This window comes from Centroberyx affinis, unplaced genomic scaffold (genome assembly GCF_046629955.1).
Source record: "Centroberyx affinis isolate AG114_WGS23_722 - 3 ecotype Tasmania unplaced genomic scaffold, CSIRO-AGI_Caff_v1 ptg000126l_1, whole genome shotgun sequence".
Lineage (NCBI taxonomy): Eukaryota > Metazoa > Chordata > Actinopteri > Beryciformes > Berycidae > Centroberyx > Centroberyx affinis.
This window is the reverse complement of record NW_027278827.1, coordinates 472,821-500,096: the sequence shown is the minus strand read 5'-3', so window position 1 is coordinate 500,096 and position 27,276 is coordinate 472,821. Positions and strand designations below refer to the sequence as shown.

At 43.2% G+C, this 27,276-nt stretch overlaps 1 protein-coding gene across 4 annotated transcripts in view; it reads left to right on the top strand.

Annotated features, from left to right (window-relative positions):
- Positions 1 to 27,276, top strand: part of frmd4ba (FERM domain containing 4Ba) — a 45,479-nt gene that overhangs the window by 13,372 nt on the left and 4,831 nt on the right. For 2 of the 4 annotated variants that reach the window (XM_071529450.1, XM_071529436.1), the window contains exons 1-19: positions 2,419 to 2,580; positions 6,157 to 6,222; positions 6,952 to 7,046; positions 7,294 to 7,386; positions 7,749 to 7,833; positions 9,278 to 9,334; positions 9,688 to 9,710; positions 14,341 to 14,424; positions 15,269 to 15,334; positions 15,854 to 15,911; positions 16,557 to 16,643; positions 22,622 to 22,698; positions 23,261 to 23,396; positions 24,665 to 24,806; positions 24,920 to 25,053; positions 25,350 to 25,466; positions 26,035 to 26,263; positions 26,484 to 26,540; positions 26,654 to 26,789. In XM_071529450.1, the coding sequence (XP_071385551.1) occupies positions 2,419 to 2,580; positions 6,157 to 6,222; positions 6,952 to 7,046; positions 7,294 to 7,386; positions 7,749 to 7,833; positions 9,278 to 9,334; positions 9,688 to 9,710; positions 14,341 to 14,424; positions 15,269 to 15,334; positions 15,854 to 15,911; positions 16,557 to 16,643; positions 22,622 to 22,698; positions 23,261 to 23,396; positions 24,665 to 24,806; positions 24,920 to 25,053; positions 25,350 to 25,466; positions 26,035 to 26,263; positions 26,484 to 26,540; positions 26,654 to 26,789 (1,904 nt within the window). Of the gene's footprint in view, positions 1 to 2,418; positions 2,581 to 6,156; positions 6,223 to 6,951; positions 7,047 to 7,293; positions 7,387 to 7,748; positions 7,834 to 9,277; positions 9,335 to 9,687; positions 9,711 to 14,340; positions 14,425 to 15,268; positions 15,335 to 15,853; positions 15,912 to 16,556; positions 16,644 to 22,621; positions 22,699 to 23,260; positions 23,397 to 24,664; positions 24,807 to 24,919; positions 25,054 to 25,349; positions 25,467 to 26,034; positions 26,264 to 26,483; positions 26,541 to 26,653; positions 26,790 to 27,276 lie in introns of those variants that run through there. The other 2 variants (XM_071529444.1, XM_071529459.1) reach the window with 1 other exon arrangement.

Here is a 27,276-nt window from a genome sequence, read left to right as displayed (position 1 = left end):
GTGTACTGACCCAGTTTTGCAGCCTCTATTTTGACCACTTGAGGTGTCAATACTGGGAGAGGACAACACTACTTTCAATATGTATAACCCAATGTGGACACAAGCACGCTGCTCCCCTTTACAAGCTTGGTTTGATAAAGAGCGGCTTGTGTCCGCCACATGTGTGGCTGACGCGCCTGTTGTCGCTGGAGGCAGCTGTGGCCTCGCACATGTGCCTGTCCGTGTTTATCATGGTTAGTTAGATACACTCCCTCCATTCCCTCTATCGCTCTAAGAATAACTTCTCTGATTAATTCTGCCCTCCAGAAATAGATCCATCCAGTTCTTGCTATGCTTATAACATTGATACTATGTCATATCGTTGTGTTATGTAGCTATTATACAAATTGAATGTTTGGAAATGATGGCAGTTGTCATGTCTAGAATGAAGAATGAAGTAGTTCCTGTGGCTTGGTATTCAGTATAGTAACAGTGTCATTCATGTTTATTTTAATCATTTCCATACAGCCTCCAGTATATGTCAAGAAGCTAAATAGTGAAATGCATATAATATAAAAGAATAAACTGTGTCTCAGGAAACAGAACGCAGACCACAGAGGGCATTGGATTGATTTTCCACGGGTTGAATAGTGCAGATTAGTCTGCGCATGGATGAATGCGTAAGATTACATTCCTCATTGAGACTCGCTTATAATCCCATTGCCTATAGCCCCGGCATCACAGCTGCCACCGTTCAATACAGCCAGTTCAGTGCCTGCACGAGCGCGGTAATTGATATGTTCATTCAGCAACATGTGTGCCTCGGAGTGGATTTACACCTTACATGCATTGCTGCGCGCGTTAAAGCAACGAGGTGCGTGACTAATCTTGAAAGGTGTTAGGATTTTTTTTTTTATTGTTTGTTTATCCAGTTCAGTCAGTTGAGTGAGCATGCCTGATTTTTATTTTTTTTTTTTACAGGAAAGCTCTGTTACATTACAAACCATTACAACCCCAGTCCTCTACTGCTGCTCCACAGCTCCACTGGCCTCTTCAATAATAGCTGATGAGGCAGAGAAGAGCATCACTCATCCGCTTCCCCTGCCAGGTTTTTTGGGGGAATTTGAATTGGCAAACTCTCAGCCGCAGGTCTGCTTCTGTAACCTTTCGTCTGGCTACTTCTCCTGCGAGATTGCTGCAGATGCAGTATTTACAGCTCGTCTAGCCTCTCAGGTCATGCTCAGTGGGAACGCACCATGTTCTCGATGTGTTGACTGTGGACACTTAAGCATTCTTGGAAAACTGGGGTCACATAAACAAACAGCAGGATATTGTTTCCAGATGAACTGCAGCACATCGACCCTGGGAGCTGTTCCCCTCTTCTCTGTTCCTTTGTCTCGCCTTTCTCAGTATTCACGTAACACTTTGTTGATTTGTTGATTTGACTCAATAATGCGTTTGAAGTCAAGTGTTTGGGCTGTGAGCAATATTTTCTTATTAATTGCAGCTACACACAGGAAGAGGTAGAGGCCTGGTAGTGACTTTGTTCACACGAGTGTTTTTCCTCGCTTCCTCGCTTGTTTTTTTCCATAGTAAAACTGTCTCAGTTTTAGTTTTCAGTTCTACCATCCCTGCTGATCTAAATACCACCAATTATTTTTAGTTTTCCTGCAGAATGTGATGGGTGGGGATGTCTGGTGTCCTCAGGAAATTGCCCCCACCTTCCAGGCAAAATGACTGACATTCCCACGCCCATCTGGAGACAATGAAATTGAAATATATTATCATACTGTGATATAGCAATGAAATATTAGGTGATGTCATTCGCATAAGGCGCATGTTTTGATACAGCTTACTTCCATTGTGTGTGAGAGCTACAGAACCTGAATTCTACAAAGTTACCATGTGATCTTCACCTCACAGAAGAGGAAATCTCCTAACAAAACAAAACAAAGTAAACAGCCATAAGAAAAAAAAAAAATCCAAGGGTGGATGACCATTGTACTGTGAGTGACAGAGAAAAGTATTTATGAGGAGAGAGCAGGGGGGTCGAGTGGTCGGCCGGACTTTGTTTCAGTGTAGCCTGTGTTTGTATACAAGTGTGTTTATCTGGAGGGGAAGGCAGGGGCTCTCCGGCTCTGTCCTGCCCTCCCCTGCGCTCTATGAGGCAGTGTTTTGGACCGGGGCCCAGGACCAAGCCTGAGGCACGCCGCTCCACTCCAGCCTCTCCACAGCGCCGACTCTCACTGACATTACATCAGCTGAAAGACATAGTAGAGTTTGTGTGTGTGTGTGTGCTGTAGATGCTCCTCTAGGACTGTCGCTCTCTGACAGCAGAGCAGGGACAGCGGCCGATCCTCTTCTACTGGTTCTAAACCTGCGAGGCTTTGTCAGTTAGAAGGGGCTAAACTGGCCGCCAAGGAGAAAGTGCTGCCAGCCATGGCTGTGCGCATCGTATGTGGCGTGGAGGAGCTGGTGGCGTCGGGCAGCCAGTTTGTCTGGGGCCTGGCACACCAGACCTTGAGGAGGTGGTACAACCAGGGGCTGATGCCGTGCCGACGCTTCCTGCAGACCTGGCTCAGGATCGGGGAATGCTACCAGGTATGCTAACTGCTGGAGCTGGAGCTGACTGACTAATTGATTTCTGTGCAAATGAGGAAGAGGTTGTACATACTGGCAATGAGTGGCGGGTTTTATTGTTTGCTTTATTGACACATTATGTTGGTAATTACTCAGTGCCAGATGGGTTGTTTCATTTTTTATGCTTTATGTTATAATAGTTAACTAGTTATTTTATATCCCTTCCACTTTCCTCCAAACCCCAGGTAAAGTGATTCAGTGCTGAGTCTCTAGTGGCTCATTTGTATATGTGTTTGTTTGTGTGGATGTGAGGAGACACAGGCTGCTGCTCGGTGAGTCACAGAGCCTGTTTTTAACAAGGGTCTGTCTCATAGCACATATGGCAGTCATTAGAAAGCAGCATGACCAGCCATTTGATCTCTGGCTGAAGCGGAGAACTTTCAGAGTTGTGTGTTTGAAATGCTGCTCATTGTTGCTGGAACACCTGAATGCCGTCTGTGTGGGCAGCACACTAAACATCCTCTAATGCCTGGTTTGTGTTTGTGAACTCTGGGTTTCCTTGAAAGTGCAGGTTTCCCATTTTCACATCAAACCGGAATATTGTGATGTGAAAATGTCTTGTTACCGATTTGTGATTTTGTATTGGATGTCACTTATGGTTAGGGTTTGGTAGGTATACTTTAAAAAATGTATTCCAGTACAGTTACTAGTTACCTTGTTACCTCATCATCAAACTCACTGCTCTGATTACTTTCAGTTACTTTCAGACTGCTTTTCCATTTGTATGTACAAATGTACACATAGGAAAAAGTGTAAAATGACAAAGTTCAGGAAATGTATTTCAGGTTTGCAAACAAACACAATTTTTTTTTCTGTACCACATTATATAAGGATGTTGAACACCTGCCACTGTTTAAATGGCCTTCTGTGTTTCACGCTTTCACTGTGACTGTAATCAGAATACATTTTTCTCTGCAACGTATTGAAGTATAGTTACTTTTTTTTTGTATTTAGAGTATGTGACGCAGTTACAAGTATTCCGTGCTCATGGTTCCAAAGGGTTAAAGAGGTGGGAGGGGAGGGTGGAGGTTTTCAGACCTGGTCCGAGCTGCAGGGTGGGCCCTGCTAAGCCTGGGCAGGTCAGTGGCTGGGGGTCGTGTGAAGAGAGCACCATCGGGGCTCCCCGCCCATAATGGCAGGGCTTCAGGGGGATGACCTCCCTGTCACGGTCATGACACATCATCTGACCTTCCTTTTTTATCACGGGGAAACCTCCCTCCAAAGCACTGCTCCTCTCTTCAGCAGGACTGAGGCCACTGATCCTTTTCAGCCTTTAAAAAAAAACGTCTTTGAAAAGTTTTGCCAGTGCTGCTGTGGAGGAAAGTAATGCGATTGTGAATATTCCACATAAATGGATAAACTACGGTGTCTGTTTTTAAGCATTTCCTCAGTGTTTTATGAATCCTTTTGAAATGGACTTAGGGATTGGGAATCACACTGAACCATAAGTCATGGACAAGATTTTGAAGGTGAATCTGAAATTCGGTGGCTGTAGCCGGCTGGGAGCGTTAACTGAAGGCCTTTGTCCGTTTCTCGATGTTTTGATGTCACTGGCCTGCCACAATGCAGCATTGATAGATGTACCCCGATAAGGATTGTGCACTGGACAGCCACACCAATCCTCGAAAGGGTTACTATAGTGACTAATCCCTTCTTAGACAATGGAGCTTGTGTAATTAACAGCCACAATAATTCTCTCTATCAAGGAAAATCACATAGAATTCTGTTGTTTCGATGAGGTTCGCTCCAGCACTGTTATTTTATCGATTTTTAACCTGTGTATCGGTGATGAAGGTTCCGTATCCTTCTGAATCACTGAGATATGGGGCTTAACAAAATTCCAGCTCACATGCAACTCACATCATACTTGGACACAGTGAGTAGGTGTTGAAATACAGTATGTCAGAGAGAAAGTTAGCCTAATCGCGAGCTAGCGTGACTGCAAGGGAAACACTTTGTTCAGACGCACAGCTTTGCCCACAGAACAATAAATCTCAGTGAGGTTTTGGGGCGTTGGAAAAACAAAGCGGAGAGTCGCTTGTGTAAAAGTGAAATGACAGCTCTGTTGTGGCGGAGGGAACAATGTGTCCTGGTAGACGGAGGTTTAACGGCGGGGGCCAGAAGCCGCCTTCCCGCCCCGCGGTCATACTGGACGTCAACGTGACCCTCACTTTCCACCGCAGAGGCCAAGCTCAAGCAGTTGGATGCCACATGTTGTTCACTTAGTCACCGAAATAAATGTCGTCCTGGCCGCATTCCTGGGCTGCAGACAGCTTTTTTGGAGAGGCAACGCGAACACGCACACGGGCCAGGGAGGCTCTTCCCACATATTACTGGGAAGATGAATGAATCCCGAACAAAAAAATAATCTCTCTCGGAATAAGAATTAAAGCAGCAATAGCACTCATTTTTTTACAGCCTAGTCTAAAAATCATACTTTTAACATATTAACGATGCTGATTTAGTCTCTGATATTATGAATGATTCTAGGCCTATGGTTATCATTCATAGAGACTTTGACCTGGTCTGTGTTGTGAATTGTTGGACCATAACCAGTGATGTCATGGTAAATCAATAGGTCGGCGAACTGTGACCTCCAGTTGGTGGTCATCATAAGGCATCACAACCACCAATATCAACAAATGGTGATTATACATTCAGAAAAAAACAAATGTATTATTCATTTATTTATGATTAACTTATTTTTGTCCCTAAAGAGTCTATCCTTATAAAAAAAAAACATGTAAACTTGAAAATTACAACCCTGAATGCAGGAAAACTATTAGCATCATGATCCACAATGCTGCGTCAGTTATGCATTCCAAAAAAAATAGATTATATTTACAGTATGTTATCAAAATATATACAAAGGAATTAAAAAAATATTCCAAAAAAATCTGAATAAGAGCCCGGATGCTGGTGGTGACTGAATCTATGGACGGTGAAATTTCACTTGATTATATCATCCATCTCCACACAATACTTTGAATATGTGTTCTCTTCTCTGAACGACAGTTCTGCTGACTGCAGCAGAATGAATTCTTAAATACATTCATTTGAACAATGGAGGGGGAATGCAATTAAACTATTCAACGACTTCATTGTCTTTAGATGGTTTCCTTGCAGGAGAGGAGAAGCCTGGATGATGACATTTGAGTGATTTGCGCTGATGCAGAGGAAGGACATGTGGGTACAAAAGACAGGCAACAGTCTGTATGGGACCTGCATGGCAAAAGAAAATCAAAGTCTTCCTTATTTTGAAGTTTACTATGCCAAAATGTCCGCCGCACTCTGCACTTTGTATGCACAATAAACAAACTAAGGATTACAATCTTGTGACGACTTTAATCTCCTTCCCCATGCAGACTATTGCCTAGTGGCTCTGCTTACCTATTCCCCCACCACCAGGACAAACATAAAGGTGCAGTGAGCCGCTGTTCAGCTCGCAGCAGAGAGGCAGCCATTCGAGGCCAAGGTGGGGGAAGTAACAGAGAGTTGTCTTGCGTCTCGTGTCTCATGTCGGTTCTCTTCCTCCAGATGACAGAGGGCCGTCTCTGCCAGGTTCACCTGCTGGATGACCGGAAGCTGGAGCTGCTGGTTCAGGTACGGCACACTTCCACCTCACCCCCTTAGTCAGGACACTTTTGAGAATGATGGTGATGCACTGGAATTTTTGCAGGATTTGTTGTTGTGTGTAGGTAATTACAATCAAAGAGTCTTCATCAGAGTCAGAAGAATCAGAATCGGAATCCTTTTATTGGCCAAGTATATTTGCACATACAAGGAATTTAGCTTAGTGGTTGCTTGTGTACTTTGGTAAAAGAATAAAACACAATATAAACCAATAAAAACTGTAAAAAACAAAAACAAAAAAAACCAGTATATATATATAAAACAGTATATAAATATACCAACAACAAATAGAAACAGTAGAAGAAAAAGATCAGAATCAAATCTGTATTGTTTTCATTTATTTTATCTCCCTTACCTGTCAGTTATACATTTCGTTCTTATTGTATTGTTTTCATCTTTGTTAACTTTTGTTGTCATTTTAGTTTCCCTTGTCCAATTTTTTCTTTCACTGCTTTTCCATGAGTTTTTGTTTGCTTGTTTCATTCGTTAGCCTTTCAGTCAGATGTGTTGCAAGCCCCTTGGGTCTTAAACAAACAAATACGTGTTTTTCCTCTTCTTTCTGTGTTTTATCATTGTGTTTTCGCTGTTCCTAGCATGTCACTTTTGTCTTTTATCGCTGTGCAAATGAACTAAACCTGTTCAGATTATTGTCTTAATGCTACATTTGAACATTCAAATTTTTCCCGTTACTCTTTCCAGCCCAAGCTGCTGTCTCGTGATCTGTTAGATTTGGTGTCTTCACATTTTAACCTGAAGGAGAAAGAGTACTTTGGGTTGTGCTTCATCGATGACACGTAAGTACATTCCCAAACTACTGCCTAGTGTGCGTGTGTGTTTGTGTGTGTGTGTGTGTGTGCATTTGTCTATTTACTCTGGATTTAACTCATTTTATTTAATTTAACGAGGCGGCTTGATTAAGATCAAATTCTTATTGAGGGCAGAAGGCAAAATGCCTTTCAAGGGGAAGGGGAAGGGAATAGGGAGGGAAAAAATATGAAAGTCACATTCATACATATGATTCATGCTTTCATCCCTCCTCAGCGGTCAGAGTAACTGGCTGCAGTTGGATCGCAGGGTCCTTGATCATGACTTCTCCAAGAAGAGTGGCTCTCTGGAGCTCAGGTTCCTGGTGAGGTGAGTGTTCTTAGTGCAAGAGCTCGCCAAAAAGTGGAATACGAAGATGCTTTCCAGAGCATCAGCCAATATTGAGCCTTGCCTGTCATGATATTTTTTACATATGTGAGGCCAACTTTGAAGCTCAGTTTGACATTTCAGGTCAGTGTATTGAGAGCTGTGCAGTGGCTCCATGGCCTCCTTAGAAGTCACATAGTGTAGGGCTGGTCATAACCAGCAGGTGGTGCTGATTGAACATAGTTGGAGTTCTGCTATATGACCGCTGCAATAATATCACCATTGGACATGATCATGTTGAAGCACTGGCAAATTGCACTGACACTTCAAGTACAGTTGTGTGACCCAGAATCAACTCTTTGCAGGTTTTACATTGAGAGGATCACATTCTTGAAAGAGAACACAACAGTGGAGCTGTTCTTTCTGAACGCTAAATCTTCAGTGTTTAATGTAAGTGTATATTCTTTATTGCAAGTTTCTTTTGAAAATGTTGTTTTTGTTAAATATCTTCTCGTAATTTCATTAATGTGACCTCAAAAATGAGTAACTAAATTTGGCCTGCCCTTCAGTATCCAGATCACTGCACACAATGGTTTCATAAAATGAAGCCTATAATCCAATTATTGATCTGTCATCATTTTTGATGGGTAATCCCACAAATAGATTTATAAGCAACAGATTTCATCCAGCTGAGAGGCTAAGATGGGAGGAGGGAGTTGATGGGAAAATATTACCTTATCAATATATTGCAGACATGTTGTTGTTTATGAAACATTTGCAAAGGTGTAGCTATAATATTTTTATAATTAACCTACCGATTATTACACATTGCCCATTCATCACAAAGAGTTACTAGACAAATCTGCCCTTGAAATGCTGCCTTCACAGGTTGCACTTTGTAACATTATTTTGATTTACACTGATTGTTACATTTTATAGAAGCCACAGTTATTCAGAATTGCTCCTTGCCAGGGAAATCTTTTTTCTATCAAGACTGCACTTTACAACCTGCTCTTTATTACTTCTGTGATCCCTGTAGTCTGTTGCTGCCTTCATATGCTATTGGAAATATCGTTTTTACGAGTAGGAGCGCTCATGAACGACCTATCTGAGGTGCTGTGAAGTGATGTTTAGGGGGTGGAGACCATGGAAGCCATGTCAACAACTGATGATGCATTTTATTATTATAGTCTATTGCTTAGCATCCAACAGCTTTTGGCTAATACATGAATTGAAACATAAATTAGCCTAAGTTACATGTCTGATGTGCATTTTCTCATTCACATTATGCCACTGCAAGAAGTCGATATAAGCGGGTTTGTGAAGTTTTGATGACAAATTATAAGGACGCAGGGACTTTACCATATCTTTGAATTTGATAAATTCACGCCCCTGGTTACAGGATCTGTTTTATGCATTCATGTGAATTCACGAGTGCACGGACATCGCGGACACAGGAACTTACGAGGAACACATGAAGGCAGCATGCGATCCAATGTTGCAGTGCAGTGTTTTTTTCGCGGGGAGGGCAGACCGGTCACCATGGGAGACGGAGACTGTTGAACCTGCTTTCGGACCGTACCACTGCACTAAGGGGTGGTAGCCTGAAACAAAACGCGTATCCAGGCTTTTTTACTCACCCTTGTGGTTTTTGGTTGTTTTTCATAAATTCTCGCGGCCTTTGCATTTTTAAGAAACTGTGTTAAAAAGACTTCTCAGTCAGTTTCAAACACCGTATTTTCTCTGCGGCAGTGGTTCAGTCGGTAACGGTGGGACGAGGAGGTACGGGACTGAGAAGATTTGCACTCAAGTCAAGTCAAGTGTTTCGGACGGGCTGCACTTTGCTTATATTTTTTTCTTCCAACCCCATTAATTTTCGCCATTTCTACAACAGGAGTCCATCGAAGTGGAGAGTGAAAATGTTTTCAAGTTAGCCGCATTCGCATTGCAGGTAAGAGCAAGAGTTTGTCGCAAGCTTTTCATACTGAAATTTTGTGACTCCAGAAATGTGATTCAAAACGGTCGGTGCCTGTAACATTTGAAAACAGTTGTCTCTTGAGGATGGTTTAGTTGCAGCTATTGTTCAGGAATTGGCCACTCTTTCCTACTATAAAGAGAAGAAAGAGATTTTGCTATGAGGGAGATTTTATGCTAACTCGGTAAAGACAGTAAGATGCAGCCACTGTATTCATGTTTAATTGTGCAGGTTTGTGCATTGTGCAGGTAGCGCACTGTGTAACTTCAGTATCCATTTTCTTATTCTGCTTTTCTCATGGTAGCACTTTTTTCTATTTTTTTTTTAAGGAGGCCAAGGGAGAATACACCAGGTAAGGAGCTACTATCACTGTTAAATGCTATTAAAACTTAATGTGAATAAAAGCATCTCACATGTGAATAATATGGTCAGAGATATGTTTTAAAGTATGCCAAAGATGGCCACAATGTTTTTGTACATGAATATGACATTCATTCGAAATATATTTTGAGCGACCTTATACTTTCATTTGTAAATGTTGTCAACAGGAATATGCATGGGAAGAGAATGTAGAATGAATGTCAATCTCACATATGCACACATGCAATTTTTAGTAAATTTTTGATATTTTGAAACATATCTCTAAACCTATGTTGACGTTTTTGCAGTTTGGGTATATACAGACACGGATAAACTTTATAATCCTAGAATCTGCAGTTGATTGCAAACAATAAGCAGCCTATGAGGTGTTTGTTGCCATACTCTGACAAGGAAGTAGGCTTTGGTTTGCTAAGTTATTTGGTCAATGCTCAGTGTGTGAATGGTGGCTGTGTAGTCAGTTAATATTCAACCTCACTGGCTCAGATTTTTATTTTATGTTGGACTTCCCTCAGTTAATAATTGCCTTGGTGTTACTCTTGTGACATTGAACTGAACCCAAGCTGGCTTGTTGCCATCCACATACTCTAAACATTGCCTTTCCTTGGAAATCAACACACTTGTGTTTTGCTGTCAAACTGTTGCCTGTGAAAGCAGATGCAATGTTTAAATGCTGTAGTTTCCACCATGGGGGGATACTTTGTAAAAGGCTGTTCAATCTGACATGCATCACCTCTTACTAAATGTCACATTCCCTGGACATTGTGTACAGTTACACTGTTGGAAGATTCTGCACAAAACATCCATAATCACCTCACTGGTGGAGATAACGTTTGTGTAGAAGGTCTCGTTCTCACGAGGCTCGACCTGCTGATAAGGTTTGTTGTTTTTTGCCATCTGTAGGAATGAAGGGCATTGGCTGCGATCAGTAAACACTGGTCTGTCTGAGTGAGTGGCTGAGCAGGTTGTAGCAGCAGAACCTGTGTGTTTGTCCCAGCACGGCGCCCCTAAAGGCCTCTGTGCATTATCTGAATACAAAGCTTTGTGCTCCGTAAGGAATTGTATGTGCATGGTTTGAATGGTGACATATATATAATGCTGAAAATGCAGTTTGAGCCCTTGTCAAACCGCCGTCTTTGTTCTCTCTATCTATTTGTGTCCGTTAACCACCCTATTATTTACAAGCATGACTGAGCCTACGGTGATTATGTATTACAATTTGCCCACTGATGTTAAATGCACATTTCTGCCTGAGGATTTTGATTTAATACTGCTTCTCCCTGAAGTGTAGTCTGCTTGAGTTAGTCCCAACTTTTTCAGCTCATGTGGGTGTGGGGATGGGCTGTACTTTGTCCTGACTGTGAAAGCACAATAAAAGAGAACCTGCCAACAAGTCTGTTAGAATCAGTGTGGATGGGAATGTATCCAAGTGAAGCCTACTTTCTCTTTCTCTGCACAAATACCACTGTTTTCCCTGCTCATACCGATTCAAATAGCTAGATTTGAAGTTGCAATCGAGTTCATTTTTTTTAACACTGTAGACTTAGACCATCAGTTGGGGGTCATTGGACAAAAATGAGACAAAAATAAAGTTGCTTGCCTTTAATTTCTGACATATTTCACTTGGCTGTTGGTATTGGAGTCTAGTGTTTGGGAATTCTTTCAATACGATACTGTACTTGAGCATGGTATTGGCCCGATATCTGATACTATTATTGTATTGGTGCATCCCCAGGTGTTTTATGGTAATATGTCTCATTTCTGTCTGTGATGCCTTTCATTTCCACCTCTGTGAGAGAGGAGGGCCAGTAAATCCCCTCGTAAAGCATATCATATAAATGTGTCTCCTCTAGACAGTATCAGCAAAGGGCCCTGGAGCAGTGAGATTAGTTGTGGAGGAGTCAGGAAGACCTTCTCCTCCTACAACCAGCCTGCCTTAAGAGGGATGAGTCAGATCCGATGCCCAATGGTAGACGACTTGGCGTCTGGAGACCTCACCATAGTGATGCTATTACGGTGGTCTGGGCCAACCCCCTGCCAAGCACTGAATTAATCTACACCATCGGGATTGAATTTGTGCTTATGTCAGAATTACTTTTTGCTAAAACAAAAATACGTTGTGTTCCACCATTAAAGTAATAATCTGTGGCATTTTCATGTAAATAAATGTCTGTTCTGCTACTCTCTGTTGCCGATTGATACAAAACAATAGTGATTCAACCTCTACCCAGTGTAGGTGGTGCTCTTTCTTTTATCTGTACAGCCATAGTGGCTATCACTGCTCATGCTATTGCTGCTCAGTTCTTCTTCTATTTATTAAAAAAACAAAACACTGTTGTGGCTTCCGTAAACGTAGAACACACCACTTCCTCTGCGCCAGAGGATTTTTCCAGGGAAAGAGGGACCCTGTCAAGTCAAGCTAAGTCAAGTTTATTTATGTAGCCCTTCATGCAATACAGTACGCAACAAAATATAACACAAGGAAACAAAACAAAGCACAGGAAACAAAATAGCATGTTGGAAATAAGCCTATCTAACCTGCCTAGCCTAACCGGCACCACCACCTTAGACCCTCAGTGAAAACATGGAAGAAACCTTGGGCAGGCTAATTCAAATGGGATACCTCATAGGTGTTTAGAGCAGCAAATGTAAAAGCTTTCAGGAACTGGCTATAGGTTGAATCACTATTGTATGGTATCAATCGGCCACAGAGAGTAGTAAAATTGGCATTTATTTATATGAATGTTGCAGATTATTACTTTGATTTTGATTAATACAATGTCTTTTGTTTTCCAAGTGTACCACACATGAGCCAGTATTACACCCCGGACAGTTTTAGCCCTCAGTTCTATTTGCAGGTGTAGCCTGTAGTTAGTGGTTCATTCACAGCAACAGGCTCTCTCATTGTGCTTCCTCAACAGTCACCACGTCTCTGGCCCACTGGAATAGCTGACACATGAGTATTATCTCTCCCACACTGGGTAGGCTGCGCTGGGCTGGGCCGTACTGGGTGTAGGAATTGCCCCCACGCTGCAGGGAGATAACAGACATAGTAATGAATTCCAGATTGCTGACAGGGCAGTGTGGCTGCGGAGTAGATCACCCCGACAACGCCAGGCCCCAGCGCCCCATAAAATGTATGCCATCAAACTCCCAGTGAACTGCCATGGCAGCAAAACCCAGTCAACCTAGGAGAGGTAGCTATGGGGAGGGGTGATTCAAGTAGCGCTGCCTTTGGAGCGGTTCACCTTTGCTTTTGTTTAGTAAGCTGGTTCACATAACTGGATCATTATGGTTCTGCCCTACCATGTCAGCGGTTGTTAAATTCCATTAATCTTTCAGGATCTCAGAGGAAGAGTAAAGCTGATGTTCATAAAAGTCAAGTTGAGGTCAAATGGCTATCGGCCTAACAAGATCACATGTCTTTATTTTTATGTCGAGGTTATTTTTATACGCTCAGCTGGTATAATGGAAGTGGATCTAACCGTTTCAAGGACGTCCTAATAGTTTATATGACGTATGGTCTATGGTCCTGCAGGTTTGAGTCCTGTCTGAGAGGCCAGACCCTGTTTTGGAACAGCACTGGGACTCATACAGTACCTTTCAACACAGGCAGAGTCTGCCAAGTGGTGGTGAATGGCTTTTGTTCAGGACTCCAGTGGACTGGCCCGCCAAGCCGTAGCTCTCTTTGTCCCGCAGTAATTGTAGAGCAAGTGCTCCCCCCTACATGATGTTGGAGTGACTCATAGTTCACTATCATAGACCTTGACAGTGACATACACCACAGTTTGTCTGCACAGATAACACAGCCAATTGCTGTGTTTATTAGATCACTTTCAGCTTCTGCTTAACACTCTCATCAGTCGTCGTGGGCGAGAGCTACCTGTTGCATCATGGCATGATCATTGGCAAATCTATGTCTGTAAATCAACATAATATGGTTTATAAGATAACATTGAAGTACATCTGAGAACCTGCATGAAAGGTTTTGACATTCTTTTGAAATTTCTTTCAAATCCCCTTAAAAGGCACCCTATGACTTAAAAGGGCCCCCATGTGCTTCTATAAATGAACTCTGGCAAGACATGAGTGAGGATCAAGCCTAGTCTTGGCAAGCATCGGTGCTCTTATAGATAAGAAATGAAAAAAATATCCTGACAGTGCACCTTTTCCTTTGGTTTGTGAGCGTGAGTTACCGCTGTCATGTGTTAAGACATAGAAATTCAAACCACACTGTGAAAGCACAAACACATGGAGAGCGGCTCTCCACGCTATCTTAGCATTTCAGTTGAGATTCTTGTGTAAATATTTACCTTAACTTTTCATACGGTCCACATGCTGCTCTGTAGCGCTCGTGTTAAGGTCATAACAAGACACTTGAGATTTATGAACACAGAGATTCTCATGTATAGGAGAGCTAGTAATTAGTCAGTAATAACAGGTCTTTGATCAATCAACAGTGTAATTTTGGTGCCTTACTGTGTCCCTCCCAGCTCTATAGGAGAGATGAGTTCCTCTTTTCCTCAGTCAAAACAGCTGTAGAAAGGACTCTATTGTGAATGCATTATTTGTTCCTATATGAAATTTTCCTTTTATTCCCCCAGTGCTGAGACTGCCAGATCAGACCTGAAGCAGCTCCCAGTTCTGCCCACCCGAGTCCTGAGGGAGCACCCATCTCTGGCTTACTGGTAAGCTATCTGAGCTATTAGGGGCTCTGAAAACCACAAAATGCATGGGGGCGTAGGGGGTTAATCCCTGGGGTTTACACAGCCCCATAGATACTCACAGTTCAGCCAATACTACAACCCCCTCCTCCACCACGTACCCCTATACTCCAGCCGTCAAATGGCCTCAGCGGTCAGTAACACCTGGTTGCACAAAGCAATTATTTCCCCAGATGAGATGGGCGGTAAGGTGCACACAGCCCTGCCTGGGCACTAGGCAGACTGTTTTGTCTCTGATGGGGCGACTAATTAATGCCTGGGTTGTATTAATTACGTTTGCCCATTAGCCCTGAGAGAGCACAGGGAGGTGCTGACAGAGGCTCTGCCAGCCACCGACTGTCTAAAACGTTGCTGTCTGTCTCTTCAATTCACGCTGCTGTTTCTGCCCCTCTGCCAGCCCTTCTCCTTCTGGTCTAACGGTCGTCTGAGGCTGCTGCAGCCCACAATGATCAGCAGTTAGGTTCAGATCAATGCCCAAATTAAAAATACAGTCATTTGGTGCATGGGTGCACACATGTATGTGTCTGTCCCCCTCTCTGTCTCTCTTTCTGTCTCTCTGGCTCTTAAGCCACAGTGAGTCTGCAATCTCACCACCCTGTTAAAGCTGATGATTACAGTGGGAGCTTGATTGGATGCATTTGCAGAAGAGGGAGATGAGAGCCATCGGCAGGCCAGTAGGCCAGACTGAATTTTCTGCATGACCAGGCAGAATGTGTGTCAGAGAAATGGGCCTCTCACAATCCCTCTGTGGTTGGGATGTGTAACACTTGATGGATTATTCATTAAATGTTTTATCTTTCCATTGCAGTGAGGACAGAGTGATCGAGCATTACAAGAAACTGAAGGCACTGAGCAGAGGACAAGCCATTGTGCAGTAAGTTATGGAATCAAATGCCTTTCTGGGGTAAAATGAGTTGAGTTTGGCAAGTGAACTTCTGCGTCCCGAGTGCATGACTCCCTCTAATTCCACAGTTCCCTTTCTCCAACACCCACAACCGCCCTTCCTCTTCAGCTTCTTCTGTCTGCCCTGTTGTGGTTGTTTAAGGAGGTGGCTGTCACCATGCCAGAATGTGTCATTAATTAGGGGAGGTGCTCTTAGAGTAGGCAGCCAGCCAGCCATGGGAGGGTGACAGTCCTCCACTGAGTTTTCCTCTGCACTGTAACTCAGAGAAACCCTGGGTCATTTACACTTGGATGATTTGTGCCCTTGAGTTGATCAATGGACTCCCCCTCCCTCTGTCACGGCCCTGAAACAAATCGATCGGCTTGCCACTGTGGCTTCTCAATGACTATAGCTTAAATCCCACTCTGTCTGCTGTAGAACAACCACCAGTTGACAATGATGAAGTGTAAGTGGCTGAGTTGCTGTTAACCTGTTCCACTCTCTCTGAAGGTATCTGGCCCTAGTGGAGTCCCTGCCGACATATGGAGTCCATTATTACCCAGTGAAGGTAAAAACGCCCTGCGTCATACAGTAGCTTAACCTTTGAACATGCTTCTGTCAGCATGCTGTCTTCACTTCCTTGTCTACATATAATCTAATTCATTCAACCTATATTCACTTCATTTTATAACATTTTCCCAGATGCAACAAACTTGAGGCCTTTTCCTATTTGAAGTTTGTGCTACAGCTAAAGCAGGAACACCTGTATCTCTGCCACAGGAAACATTTATACTCTGTGCTACTTCAGTTCAGATACGAGAAAACACAAATGGGCTTAATACAAAATCTCACCTTAAATTAGAATACACAAGAATCAAGGGAAGAATCCAGTTAAGCAGTGCAACACAACATGTTTAGTTTAGCAAAACTGAAGCGATCCCTCCTCCATTCCTTGCTCTTAGCCACATGTACTGACTTTTCCTACCTAAACTCATTAAATCAGTGTGTCTGACGAGATCAAACAGTGGTGTTAAAATGACTCAGTCAGGCTTGCAGAGTTTTTAAGGCTCTCTTAATGTATTTGATCTCTTCTTGTGTTGCTATTGCTGCAAGCCTAATGGGGTAATTGCTTTGGTAACAGGCCTTTCTTTTCAAACTCCTAACCAATAAAGCTGCCTCTAATGAGTGGTGTGGTGTGTGTGCTTTCATGCAGGACAAGCAGGGAATACCGTGGTGGCTGGGAGTCAGTTACAAAGGCATTGGCCAGTACGATTTACAGGACAAGCTGAAACCAAGAAAGGTAGGTCAATCTCGTTCTCTAGCTACTGTATTGTGACTTTGTTTCTATTAGAAGAGTTTTATTACAAAACACAATTTTCCACCACTTGAGACACATTTTCTTACTATGTGATTTAATTAAAACTCTACATGCAGGACGTTATTAGCTGTCATATTACATTTGTTTACAAAATAATGCTTTGTGAATGTTTTGTTTTTACAAAATGGATATATACTGTATGTAATGCTTTGAAATTGGACCCTTCATTTGCCAGTCACATACCCTCTATTCATCACCCACCTCTTCTTAGCTGGTTAATGATCCACCAAACTGTCAATAGTTGTAATAAAAAGCGTGTTTCCCAAGCCAGAGTTAGGAGAAAGTTAAAGGAAGATAGAGGGAGAAAAGTTTGGGTATCAGTATGGGTGGTGTGCATTCAAGGTTACAGTTGTAAGAGCAAATTATAACCAATACTGGGATAGCAACAGTGGAATGAATTGTCATAGGGATTATAAAACAGCTGGTCAGACAAAGTGTGGAGGCGGAAATACACAAATAACAACTTGTGTCTGTGATTACCCTCCCCTTTGTTTGAGAGATATTATTTAGTAACAACCCAGACACACATTCCTCCCCAGCCTCTTTCATTACCGTCCTCATAGCTGTTGTATATGGTAGAAGCCTGTTGACTTAGCAGGGTGTGCTGTTACATTGAATACCGAGGCATTAATAGGCATGGCCACAGTGCCTCTCTCTCTCTCCCCAGGCCTCCCAGTGGAAGGTGTAATTATGGTGCTCTGTGGGGAGCAGCAGGCCTCTGGGGCTGGGGTTGGCACTCTGCCAGCCTAGGCCGGGTGGGTGGGTGGGCGGGTGCGTAGTTGGATTTGGGGGACAGGGAAGGGGTTGTTGGGGTGTTGGGGGGTTCATCAGGCAAAAACTCCACTCTGCCTTCTCCAACTCCTCCACACAAGGAGGGGGCACCCACGCTAAAACCCCACAACAGTTCCCCTCCGGGGGGGAAATGGTGGCTTTTTTAATTAGCTTTTTTTGTTTCTCTTGCTGTTTGAGAGTACACAACTCCTTTACTTGTTCCTAGAAGGGGGACCTCTGTCATCTGGCGAATATTGATAGTGCTTCCTGTCTTGGCTGGTAGTCTTTGTATTCAGCCCAGTCCACCCCCCCTTGCCCCCTATCCAGCCCCTCTCTCAGCATGCAGCACTCATTATGCGAAGCTGCCTGTCATTGTGTGTGTGTGTCTCTTGGAGGGCACACAATTGATCAAGCAATAAAACACAATCACCTTGGTAGGGGGGCTGGAGAGAGGCTTTGGGGCTGGGTTGAGGGGCGGCGTTGGAGGGAGGTCTGCAGTTGTGCAGGGATGCATTTTGACCCATCAGGATAGAAGGGTTTTTGTTTTAGTTTTTTTTTGTCCAAATTTTTCTCCAAAATGTGCTTGTCCTGGAGTTCAGTGACATTCACTGAAAGCAGCTCTAATAGCTTAACCTCTCATTATTTTCTCTGCATGCATGTCAGTTTCATCACTCCTTAATGAATGGGCTGAAACTCAAAAGCCCGCTCTCCCTGCTGTGTTTAAGAGAAGGTGGCACTTTTAGTAATCTGAATACCCTGTCATTTTCATTATGTGTCCATGCAATGTATGTGGGCACAGTCTATATAGGTAAAAGGCATAGATGATGTATACCAGAGATTTGGAGGAGAACGAGAGGAAAGAGGAGATACCAAAAGAAGTACAGTTTTATCTAGGAAGTTCAATACACACTGTTAAATATGAGGAATACAACTAGAGCACCACAGCAACAGTACCTAGACTAGAGAAGTGTGTTTCTAAGACGGCATGCCAAGACTTTATTCTTGCTTGAATTAAACCATGAGACTTTTCTGTCTCTCTCTCTCTCCTCCCTGTCACCCTTGCACTCTCTCCCAGCGGGTAACGGGACACTCTTTACGACCACATGCTGGTCCACATATATGATGAGCCAGCAGACCCAAAATAAATCTTCAGTTTACTATGGATGACATACTTTCAGCTTTTGGGTAATAGTGTCATGACATAAAATATCTGTTCTCTCCACGGAGAAGTGAGATTCTTCTTAAATATTCCAAAATGTCACTGAAATGAAAACTCAACAGATCTACTCCCCACTAACTTGCTTTCATTTTGCGTGTACTCAGTCTATCATGAGTTTAAACAAGATAAGATTCCTGTGTCTTGTTTGTTGTCAAGTCTACATGGCTTACAGCAATGCATCATGTTTAGTGTGGAAATATACAGAGCTGTGACGTGGTATGAGGAGGGTGGGGCAGACCTGATCCTGTACAGGCGTGTGAGTCAGGGCCTTTGACACATATTTATCTATGTATGATTTTCTTAGACTCTCAGCCCTGGGGGTCCTTTGGTTATGGGTTGGGTCTGGATCTGAACATCCTGAGCCCATCTGAAACCACAGGCATTTCTGGCACACTTCCACCCACCTCTAATGAGAAGTCTGGTGAAAACAAGGGAGATGTAAATACTGAAAATAGGGAAATTCTGTACATTTACTTGAATCACATGTGTGACTGTTAAGCTGTGTTTGTGAGCACATTTGAAGAACGTGGTTACTTTTATTTCCCCTAGCTGCATGGGAATCATTTAATGACTCAGTTTTTCACATAGATCAAAAGTATATTAGCTCGCTGTTAGCTTGTGTGCAAAGGTTGAACAGTTTTTAAGAGTTTAAGGTGTGTCACATCCTTGACATATTTTGGCAGTGGCTTCATCAGCAGCCACAGGAGAGTTCACTAATAGTTTCATGCATGTGTTGGGCCACAAGTGTTGAGTTTCTGTAATAGGGTGAATGACCCAGTTAAAGTGTGCGTTACACGTTATCTGTCATTACAATGTAAATGATGCTAAGCGATAGTGACCAAGGGGTGTGAATTAGAGTGGGCTGTCCCTCCACAATGGGATGAGCTTGTGGGAATCATAGTGCCTGCTGATTCCCATTGTTCATTAATTACCATGCTCTTCGTTTCACTGGCAGACTGGCTATGTAATTGATTAGGACCGCAGTATCATCTGAAACAGCATGTGGAGCGCTCCGCCATGCCCAGTATCCCAAAGGAAATGTTTTTATAGGTTCACTAGAAACCATACATTATTGATCATAGTTTTACATTACATGAGCCTTTATTGGAAAATGTATGTCGTAACTGGGAGTACAAGACTTGTAAAATGCTACTATGCAGTGTTTTCATGAATCAGAAAGGATAAAATGACTATGACTCACAGAAGTATCACACTCATCAAATTACAAATGGCCAGAATCCATAAAAAATAGATGGTCTCATTCCTGACAAAAACTAAGGTCGCAGTATGTTATCTCTTATGTTGTAGCTATCCCTTAGTGTTTCATGCTGGTTGGTTAGTGTTAATACCACCTTTAGAAGGGCAGTGAGAGATTTTTCCTGGTCAGGTAGGGCTGTGCTGCATCGGCCTGACAGATACTGGCCTGTCTTCACATGGAGGCGAAGAGGGGCCTTGCCACAGGGGCCCCGCTATTAATGATTAGACCAAAGTAACAGATTCCTTACATGTTTGCCTTAGAGGAGCGGGGGGGGTGGATTGTACTCAATAAACAACATGGCTTTGTGTGGCATTGACACTACGAAAAGTGGAGGAGGATTACCCAGAAGGAAGCGGTGACCAAAACTTAAGCTATGTTCTGATTTGTTTTTCAAATCTGATATTTTAGCCCCACTGTCCACATTGTGTGTTCTAGCAGCGCAAATCTTTGCAGCCATATCTATGTTGGTTGTCACTGTAACAATGCAGGCGGACTTACGCAGAATAGTGATATGTTTTAATGTCGCCCTCTGAATGCAACAGGCAGCAGCAAGATAGCCATGTTTTCACCCGTTTTGATTCCGGCCTTAGGTTGGCAGTTTCTATGCCAAAAAATTGGATTTGCACTGTCTGTGTGAACATAGCTTTAGAGAACAGCAACGATGGCTGCGGTGAAAAAACAACAGAGACAGCTGAGGGAAATTGAGGTTTTAGAAGCTGTTTTACTCTATCTAGTGCTGAAAAAAGATGTAAGCAATGAACCAGAAGAGGCAACACAACCAGTCGTGATATTTTTGACCAATCACAGATGGTCACACAGTGGGGGCTGGTGTGCGAAAAATTTGACTAGTTTGGCCAGCAAGCCTGCGCACACTGCGTAGTCTGAAGCCCATGCAGCGCTTCGTTTTTCCGCAAACATGGCCTTTTATTTTGTACAAACCTGCTGAAATTCATTTCCACAGTGAGTATACGGCCACCTTTAATCGCTGATCTGCTGCTGAGGGAAGCAGACTAAACTAGAGGTTAAATGGTGTCTTCCAACAAGGGAAGACAGGACCTAGAATATGCTTGTGTGTGCAACCTGTTCATCTGGTTTGACCGAAAAGGAAGTGAGTCAGGTAGAGGGAAAAGAATCAGAGAGAGCATGGCATGGTGTGTGTGAGAGAGAATGAGAGAGAGAGAGAGAGAGAGAGAGAGAAAGAGAGAGAGAAAATGAGACAGAGTGAGAGAGAGAGAGTTAAAGAGAATAAATGAGATAGGAGAGGAGAGAGCGGTGCAGAGCAGTACAAAGCTGTGAAGGCAGCATGAGGTGTCTGTGATGTCAGAGGGAGGGGGGTTAAAGGGGTGTGGCCAGCTCAGCTGAAACTCTTGCAACACCTATCTGGCTTCCTGAGAGCAGACAAGAGAGAGTATTGTTCGAGGAAGCTCTAGCCCTGTGGGAAACTCAAAGCCAGAGGATTCAATACAAACCCAGAGAATTCACCAGGGATTTGATAAGCGCAAAAGAAACACTCCCCGGTAAGCCCCTCCATTTTGTCCACTATTTACCTGTCAGATTGTTTGAAGAAAGTCAGTGGGTTTTAATTTTTTTTTTCTTCAGTGTGTTTCTCCAGATTCTCTCTTCAGTGGGGTGTTTTGCCTGCTTGGTGTGGTCTAGACACAGGCACTCTGTCATTGTATGAGCCATAGTTTTGTAATGGAAGATATGTAGTGCAGTATAGTAGGTCTGTTAAATTAAAATCATGTTTGGGGAATAGGGCCAAAAATCCATTCTAATGTATAGAGATGTGTCAGCTTATTGTGATTTCTCACCCAAGGGAAGATGTATTACATCCCTTTGTAGTTCAGAGTAATTTAGAGTACAACCTTCTGGGCTGCTATCAGGTAAACGGTGGTTATGAATCTCCTCCTACATAAATCTCAGCCACACTATTGTGCAGTGTCTTTCTCACAAAATGAGAGCAGGGAAGGGTCACAGGCAAGCGGCTCCAAATCTCTCTTTAGTGAGCCCGGTGTCACTGAAGCAAATGTTTCATCCTGACTTGGAGAACTCCCTGCCCTGTTTTCAATGCTCTTCCTCCAGGGCAGAATGAAATGAAAAACCTGGCCCGGCAAGACTTTGCTCCCTGCAGTTGCAGCAGCGTTATAATTGCTCCTCTGTTAGCCTGACCTTACACTTGACTGGCTGGCCGACTGAGCCCCGTTCACAGCTTCAGCTGTTATGTTGTTGTTTCTGCTAATGTTGTAAGTTGACTAAGAGTTTTGGAAAGCTGTGCCAATAGGCTGGCTGCTGTGGCTGGAACAAAGCTAGGTGTTTAATGCCCCTCTCCCTGTTGCGTTGTCTTTTGGTAAGATGGATCGCCTCTGTTGCATAAGAACCTTCAAGCATTTCTGAGTAAATGGATGTGAATGTTTGTTTTACAGCAATGTCTATCAAACCACATTTCTATATACAGTAGATCCACACTCAAATCAATAGTCCTGTGTTGGCTTGTGTACTCAGTGGTGTGTCTTGTTCCTATTCTCTCTCTCTCTCTCTCTCTCTCTCTCTCTCTCTCTCTCTCTCTCTCTCTCTCTCTCTCTCTCTCTCTCTCTCTCTCTCTCTCTCTCTCTCTCTCTCTCTCTCTCTCTCTCTCTCTCTTTCTCTCTGCAGTTGTTTCAGTGGAAGCAGTTGGAGAATTTGTATTTCCGTGAGAAGAAATTTGCAGTCGAAGTGAACGACCCACACAGGTCAGAGAAGGCAAACCACTTAATTTATCTTAACTGATCTCAGTAGGTCTGCTCCTGTTCTTCAAGTGTTCCCATTTTAGCTACCGCTCTCTTGCTACAGATGTCCTTATCCTACACCTCGGACAACGTGAAGGGCATCTGCAGCCTCTGGCCCATTTAGGGCACTATGTTAATAGCCGTTACCTGTCTGTCAAACGAGTGCTTTCCTGCTATTAAAGGACCACTGTATTATTCTAAGGTTATTGCAGGACTTCCCTCTGCTCTTCACACAGGTTTAACATGGCACCACAAGCCAACAAAGCTGTAATTAAATCCCATTGATCCAAAGTGAGCTGCTGTCACTGCTCCGCTCCTCATGAATATGTTGTGTCACACCAAAGAGTTTATTTGGATTTAATAAGAATTGTTTTCTAATCTCATGGCTTCTTTGATGTAATAGCCTTGTGATAGTAATAGCCTTGTGGATGTGTTATCAAGGTATTTCATTTTTTGTATGCAGCCACTTAATTGCTCCTTGCAATAGCACAAATAATATGAGTGTGTCTCTATTTGTGTTCTGCAGGACAGTGACCAAGCGTACTTTCGGGCAGACTGGCCTGGTTATCCACACATGGTATGCCAGCCACTCTCTGATTAAAACCATCTGGGTGATGGCCATCAGTCAACATCAGTTCTACCTGGACAGGAAGCAGAGCAAAGTGAGTGTGTCTGCACCCTCCTCTCATCTCCACCTCCACTGACTCCCCAACCCCAACAACTGGGGCTAATACTGTTTCTTATGAAGGCTCATACAAAGAGACTCCCGCGCACTGTCTGTACTTGCAATTAAAATATTTTAGTGAAAAATAGCATCGTTTCAGTTCTGAGACCTTCGTCAGGCAAATGACGGCCTGACAAAGGTCTCAGAACTGAAACATCGCTATTTTTCAATAAAATGTTTTAATTGCAAGTATAGACAGTGTGCGGGAGTCTCTTTGTATGTTCTGTCGGCTTCCTGGTCCTCTCCCACACAAAGTTTTCTTATGATGGCTCACCAGACACAATCTCACTACTGTCTCTCTGCTCTGTCTATACTTACATTTGTCTATACTTACATAAGACACTTTTTTCTAATGCTCAAATGCAAAGCACAGCTTTGAGCGTTGCTAGTAAGAGAATAGCTCAAAGGGCGTAAGGAGCGTTACATCATTCTTGTTCCTATGCAACACAAAGTTTGACAACAACTTGTAATCTAATTAGAGTCAGCTAGCTAACCTGAGGTAACAAAGGGGATACCGTTGTTGTAAATAAAAACATACAACAGATAGTTAGCGATAATCGCTGAAATTGACATGCGCAGTGTAAGTTGAAACATGCTCATCTTTGAGTGCCCAGGGGAGTGCCCCAAAATGTGCCACATCCAAAATGCAAGATGAATAGTTTGTACGAGAGACATGCTTTTTGTGACCCAACCATTGAAAACAAATTGATAAAAAGGCGCAGAACGTTCAAAAAAGTGTCCTATGTAATCAGGGCCACAAGTCCTTCTCGTTTCTTAATCATGAAATTCGGGTGTCAAATCTTGTCCTCAGTGCCTTCAAGGTACGGGACGCACTTTTGATTCATGTGTTTGTATTTATGGCACATATTTGCTGAGCATCAGGGCTATTATACAGTACGAGTGGTGTGTGATGAGCATTTCATGGTGGGGATGGATGAGTGTGTGTGGGGCTGCAGTCAGATGAGGTTATTCAGCCTCTGTCTCTCTCAGAAGCAGATGGTGTGTCAGTGTTCATCCAGGAATAGAGCTCGCACTGATTGATGAGAGAGCACTGAGCTTGGAGTCCCGAGCATGCAAATGGAGCCGCCACTATCGCACTGCGCTATCATTAAGATGAAATACTGACATTGCCTTCTTCGTTCCTTTTTTCCCTCCTCCTCCTCCTCTCTGTTTCCTCATCCTTTCCCTCCATCTCCTCCCATTCAGTCAAAGATTTCCACAACCAGGAGTTCAGGAGACATCGCCATGGACCTCACAGAGATCGGTGCCCCACGGATCAGTAAACTGTCCAGCATTGAGGGCAAAGACCAACTCATCATGGCCAGCAACGGGAGCCTCATCTCAGCCGGTATGCAAAGAGTTAACAAACCAGCCCCTAATGGCTTCTGTTCTGTGCTACGTCTTGATGAGTGCTGATTTATTGCTGTAATTTGTAGTTAATCAGATGTGTGGCTATTACAGGTTCTGCTGACTCCGAAGTCAGTGAGGAGCAGAAGAAAGAAAAGATTGCTGAGCTGAAAAAGAAAGAGAAGGATCTTCAAGACACACTGACTCAGAAACTGGAAGAACTGAAGAAAATCTGCATGAGAGAAGCCGTGAGTGCCCCTGACTGACTTTCCATTGTTTTGAAATGAAATTTGAAGGCGTGCAAAATCTCAGTTGACTATTTGAAGAGTTTCGTTCCAAAATGAGATAGCCACCATTTTTAAAAAATGACACCCACTCTCCCATATTGGCTGCTGGCATGAAAGTTAGGCACATAATGGTTTAGTATAAATTTTTTGAGGACAGAAATATCAAATATTACTTGATGAATTTCAGGAAGCAACGCTTTTCCAAAATGGACATACAGCATTTTTGAATGAAACCCTTCATTTGTTCTTGTTTGCAGGAGCTTACAGGCAGGTTGCCTAAAGAGTATCCCTTGGCCACGGGTGAAAAGGCCCCACATGTACGACGGCGTATGGGAACAGCCTTCAAGCTGGACGACCTTTTCCCTTATGACAAGGTTAGTGTAGCTGTTACAGGGTGCTTGGCCTGATTTTAGTTGTTTATTTTATTGTGCTATATTTCTATGATATATAATTTTCAATAACAAAGGCCCAATATGTAATTATGTAATTGTAGCATGTCGCAACACTGTTCCCACACTACTGCATTTGTTTGCATAGAGTTATTGCATTGAAGATCATTTTTTACCTTTTTCAAATGAGGATTAAAATATGTGACAGTTGAGTTTTACATGTATTCTGAGGCTGGCAAAAGTTTGCTTATAATGCATAATGTTTGCATACATTAGAGTAAAACAGACTTTTTTTTATTTTATTGTATTTTTTTGTGGTTATGATTGGTTCTGAAAGTTTTCAAATTTGTGTTTTCTATCTGTAAGTCAATTACTTCAAGATATATTATTAGATATATAGATATATATATTCACATATTCTTGAGTTGGTCAAATAAATTCCAGATTCTGTTTTTTAACTTGGAAGTTGTTATGGTTTGCTGCCATTGCCAGGGTCAGTTCTTGCCTCAGGAAAATCCCCCGTTAACTGTATGTGTTGTGCATTTCTCTTCAGGACCCCCACCTGAGAAACCTGGAGAGCAGGTTTGCCCTGCAGCAGAAGATCGTGGAGGCAGCTATGAAGCTAGCCGGCGAGGGCGACCTCTGTAAGACGGTCAAAAAAAAGAGGAGAAACAACTGTCTGGATGCAATGAGGAAGCTGCAGGAGATTGAGGAGGAGATCAACGCCTATAGGATCAAGACAGGGAAGAAACCCACGCAAAGAGCCTCACTGATCATAGCAGGTACAAGGAGCCTTTTCAGCACACAAACAACTACAGAGAAAACATGATTTGAGCTACACTTAGCTTTCAGAGGAATCAATGCCTGTATTCCTGCAGCATCTTATCTGTGCTGGTCTGAAAGTCAAAGGGAAAACCTCAGGACATGAATTCTTATCAAGTGTAAATTGAGTAAATAGCCAGTGTCACTTGTGTCACACCAGTTTCTCTCCTCTGTTATCAGATGATGTCAACCCTTCAGAGCTCAGCTCTCTGTCTGACAGCCTCACGCTGGATGATGGTGAGTGCTGCAGAGTCTCAGGAGTACTCACGCTCCATGCATGTGTTTACTCCCTCCTCCCCATATCTGCATTACAGAATTAGTTTTAACTGAGCCATGGCTTTTTCCCACAGACGATGAGCTCAGTTCCCAGAGGCAGCGGTCGCGGTCAGTCCAGTACTCCCCCAGACCCCACCATGCAGACACTCTGGACATCCACTACCATCATGACAGACGGGCCTCTGCCAATGACCAGAACACAGACAGCAGGTAGGCAGTGGGCTCAGACACCCATGGAACATGTCAATACTTTTTAATTCCCAATGTGAATTCTGACTGTTGTTTTTTTGTTGGGGGAGGCCCAGAGCAAGTAACTAGTACAGACCTGTAGAGGAGAACCAGGGCTACATTCCTGCCAGTCACCTCCTCCCTCTTTCTCCTGCCTCCCCACAATCTCCCTCTTATCAGCCCAAACGCGCCGGCTTTAAAAATAGATGGGAACGAGCATGTTGCTGCCTGTTAAGGAGCAGACAACAATCCCAAGCCGAGGAGGGGGGGAGAAAAAGGGAAACAGGAAAGTTGCTCTGGAAACTTTGTTTAAATGGCAACTACGGCATGAATGTTTACAAAATTATATGGGTGATATGTTGCCCTGTGATGCAGGGATTTAAACTCATTTTAAACAGTCAGGGTTGCTGTAATGATATTTGTTTGCTGTTGCATGAAGAGAAAGATCAATGAGCTATGAAATGACATT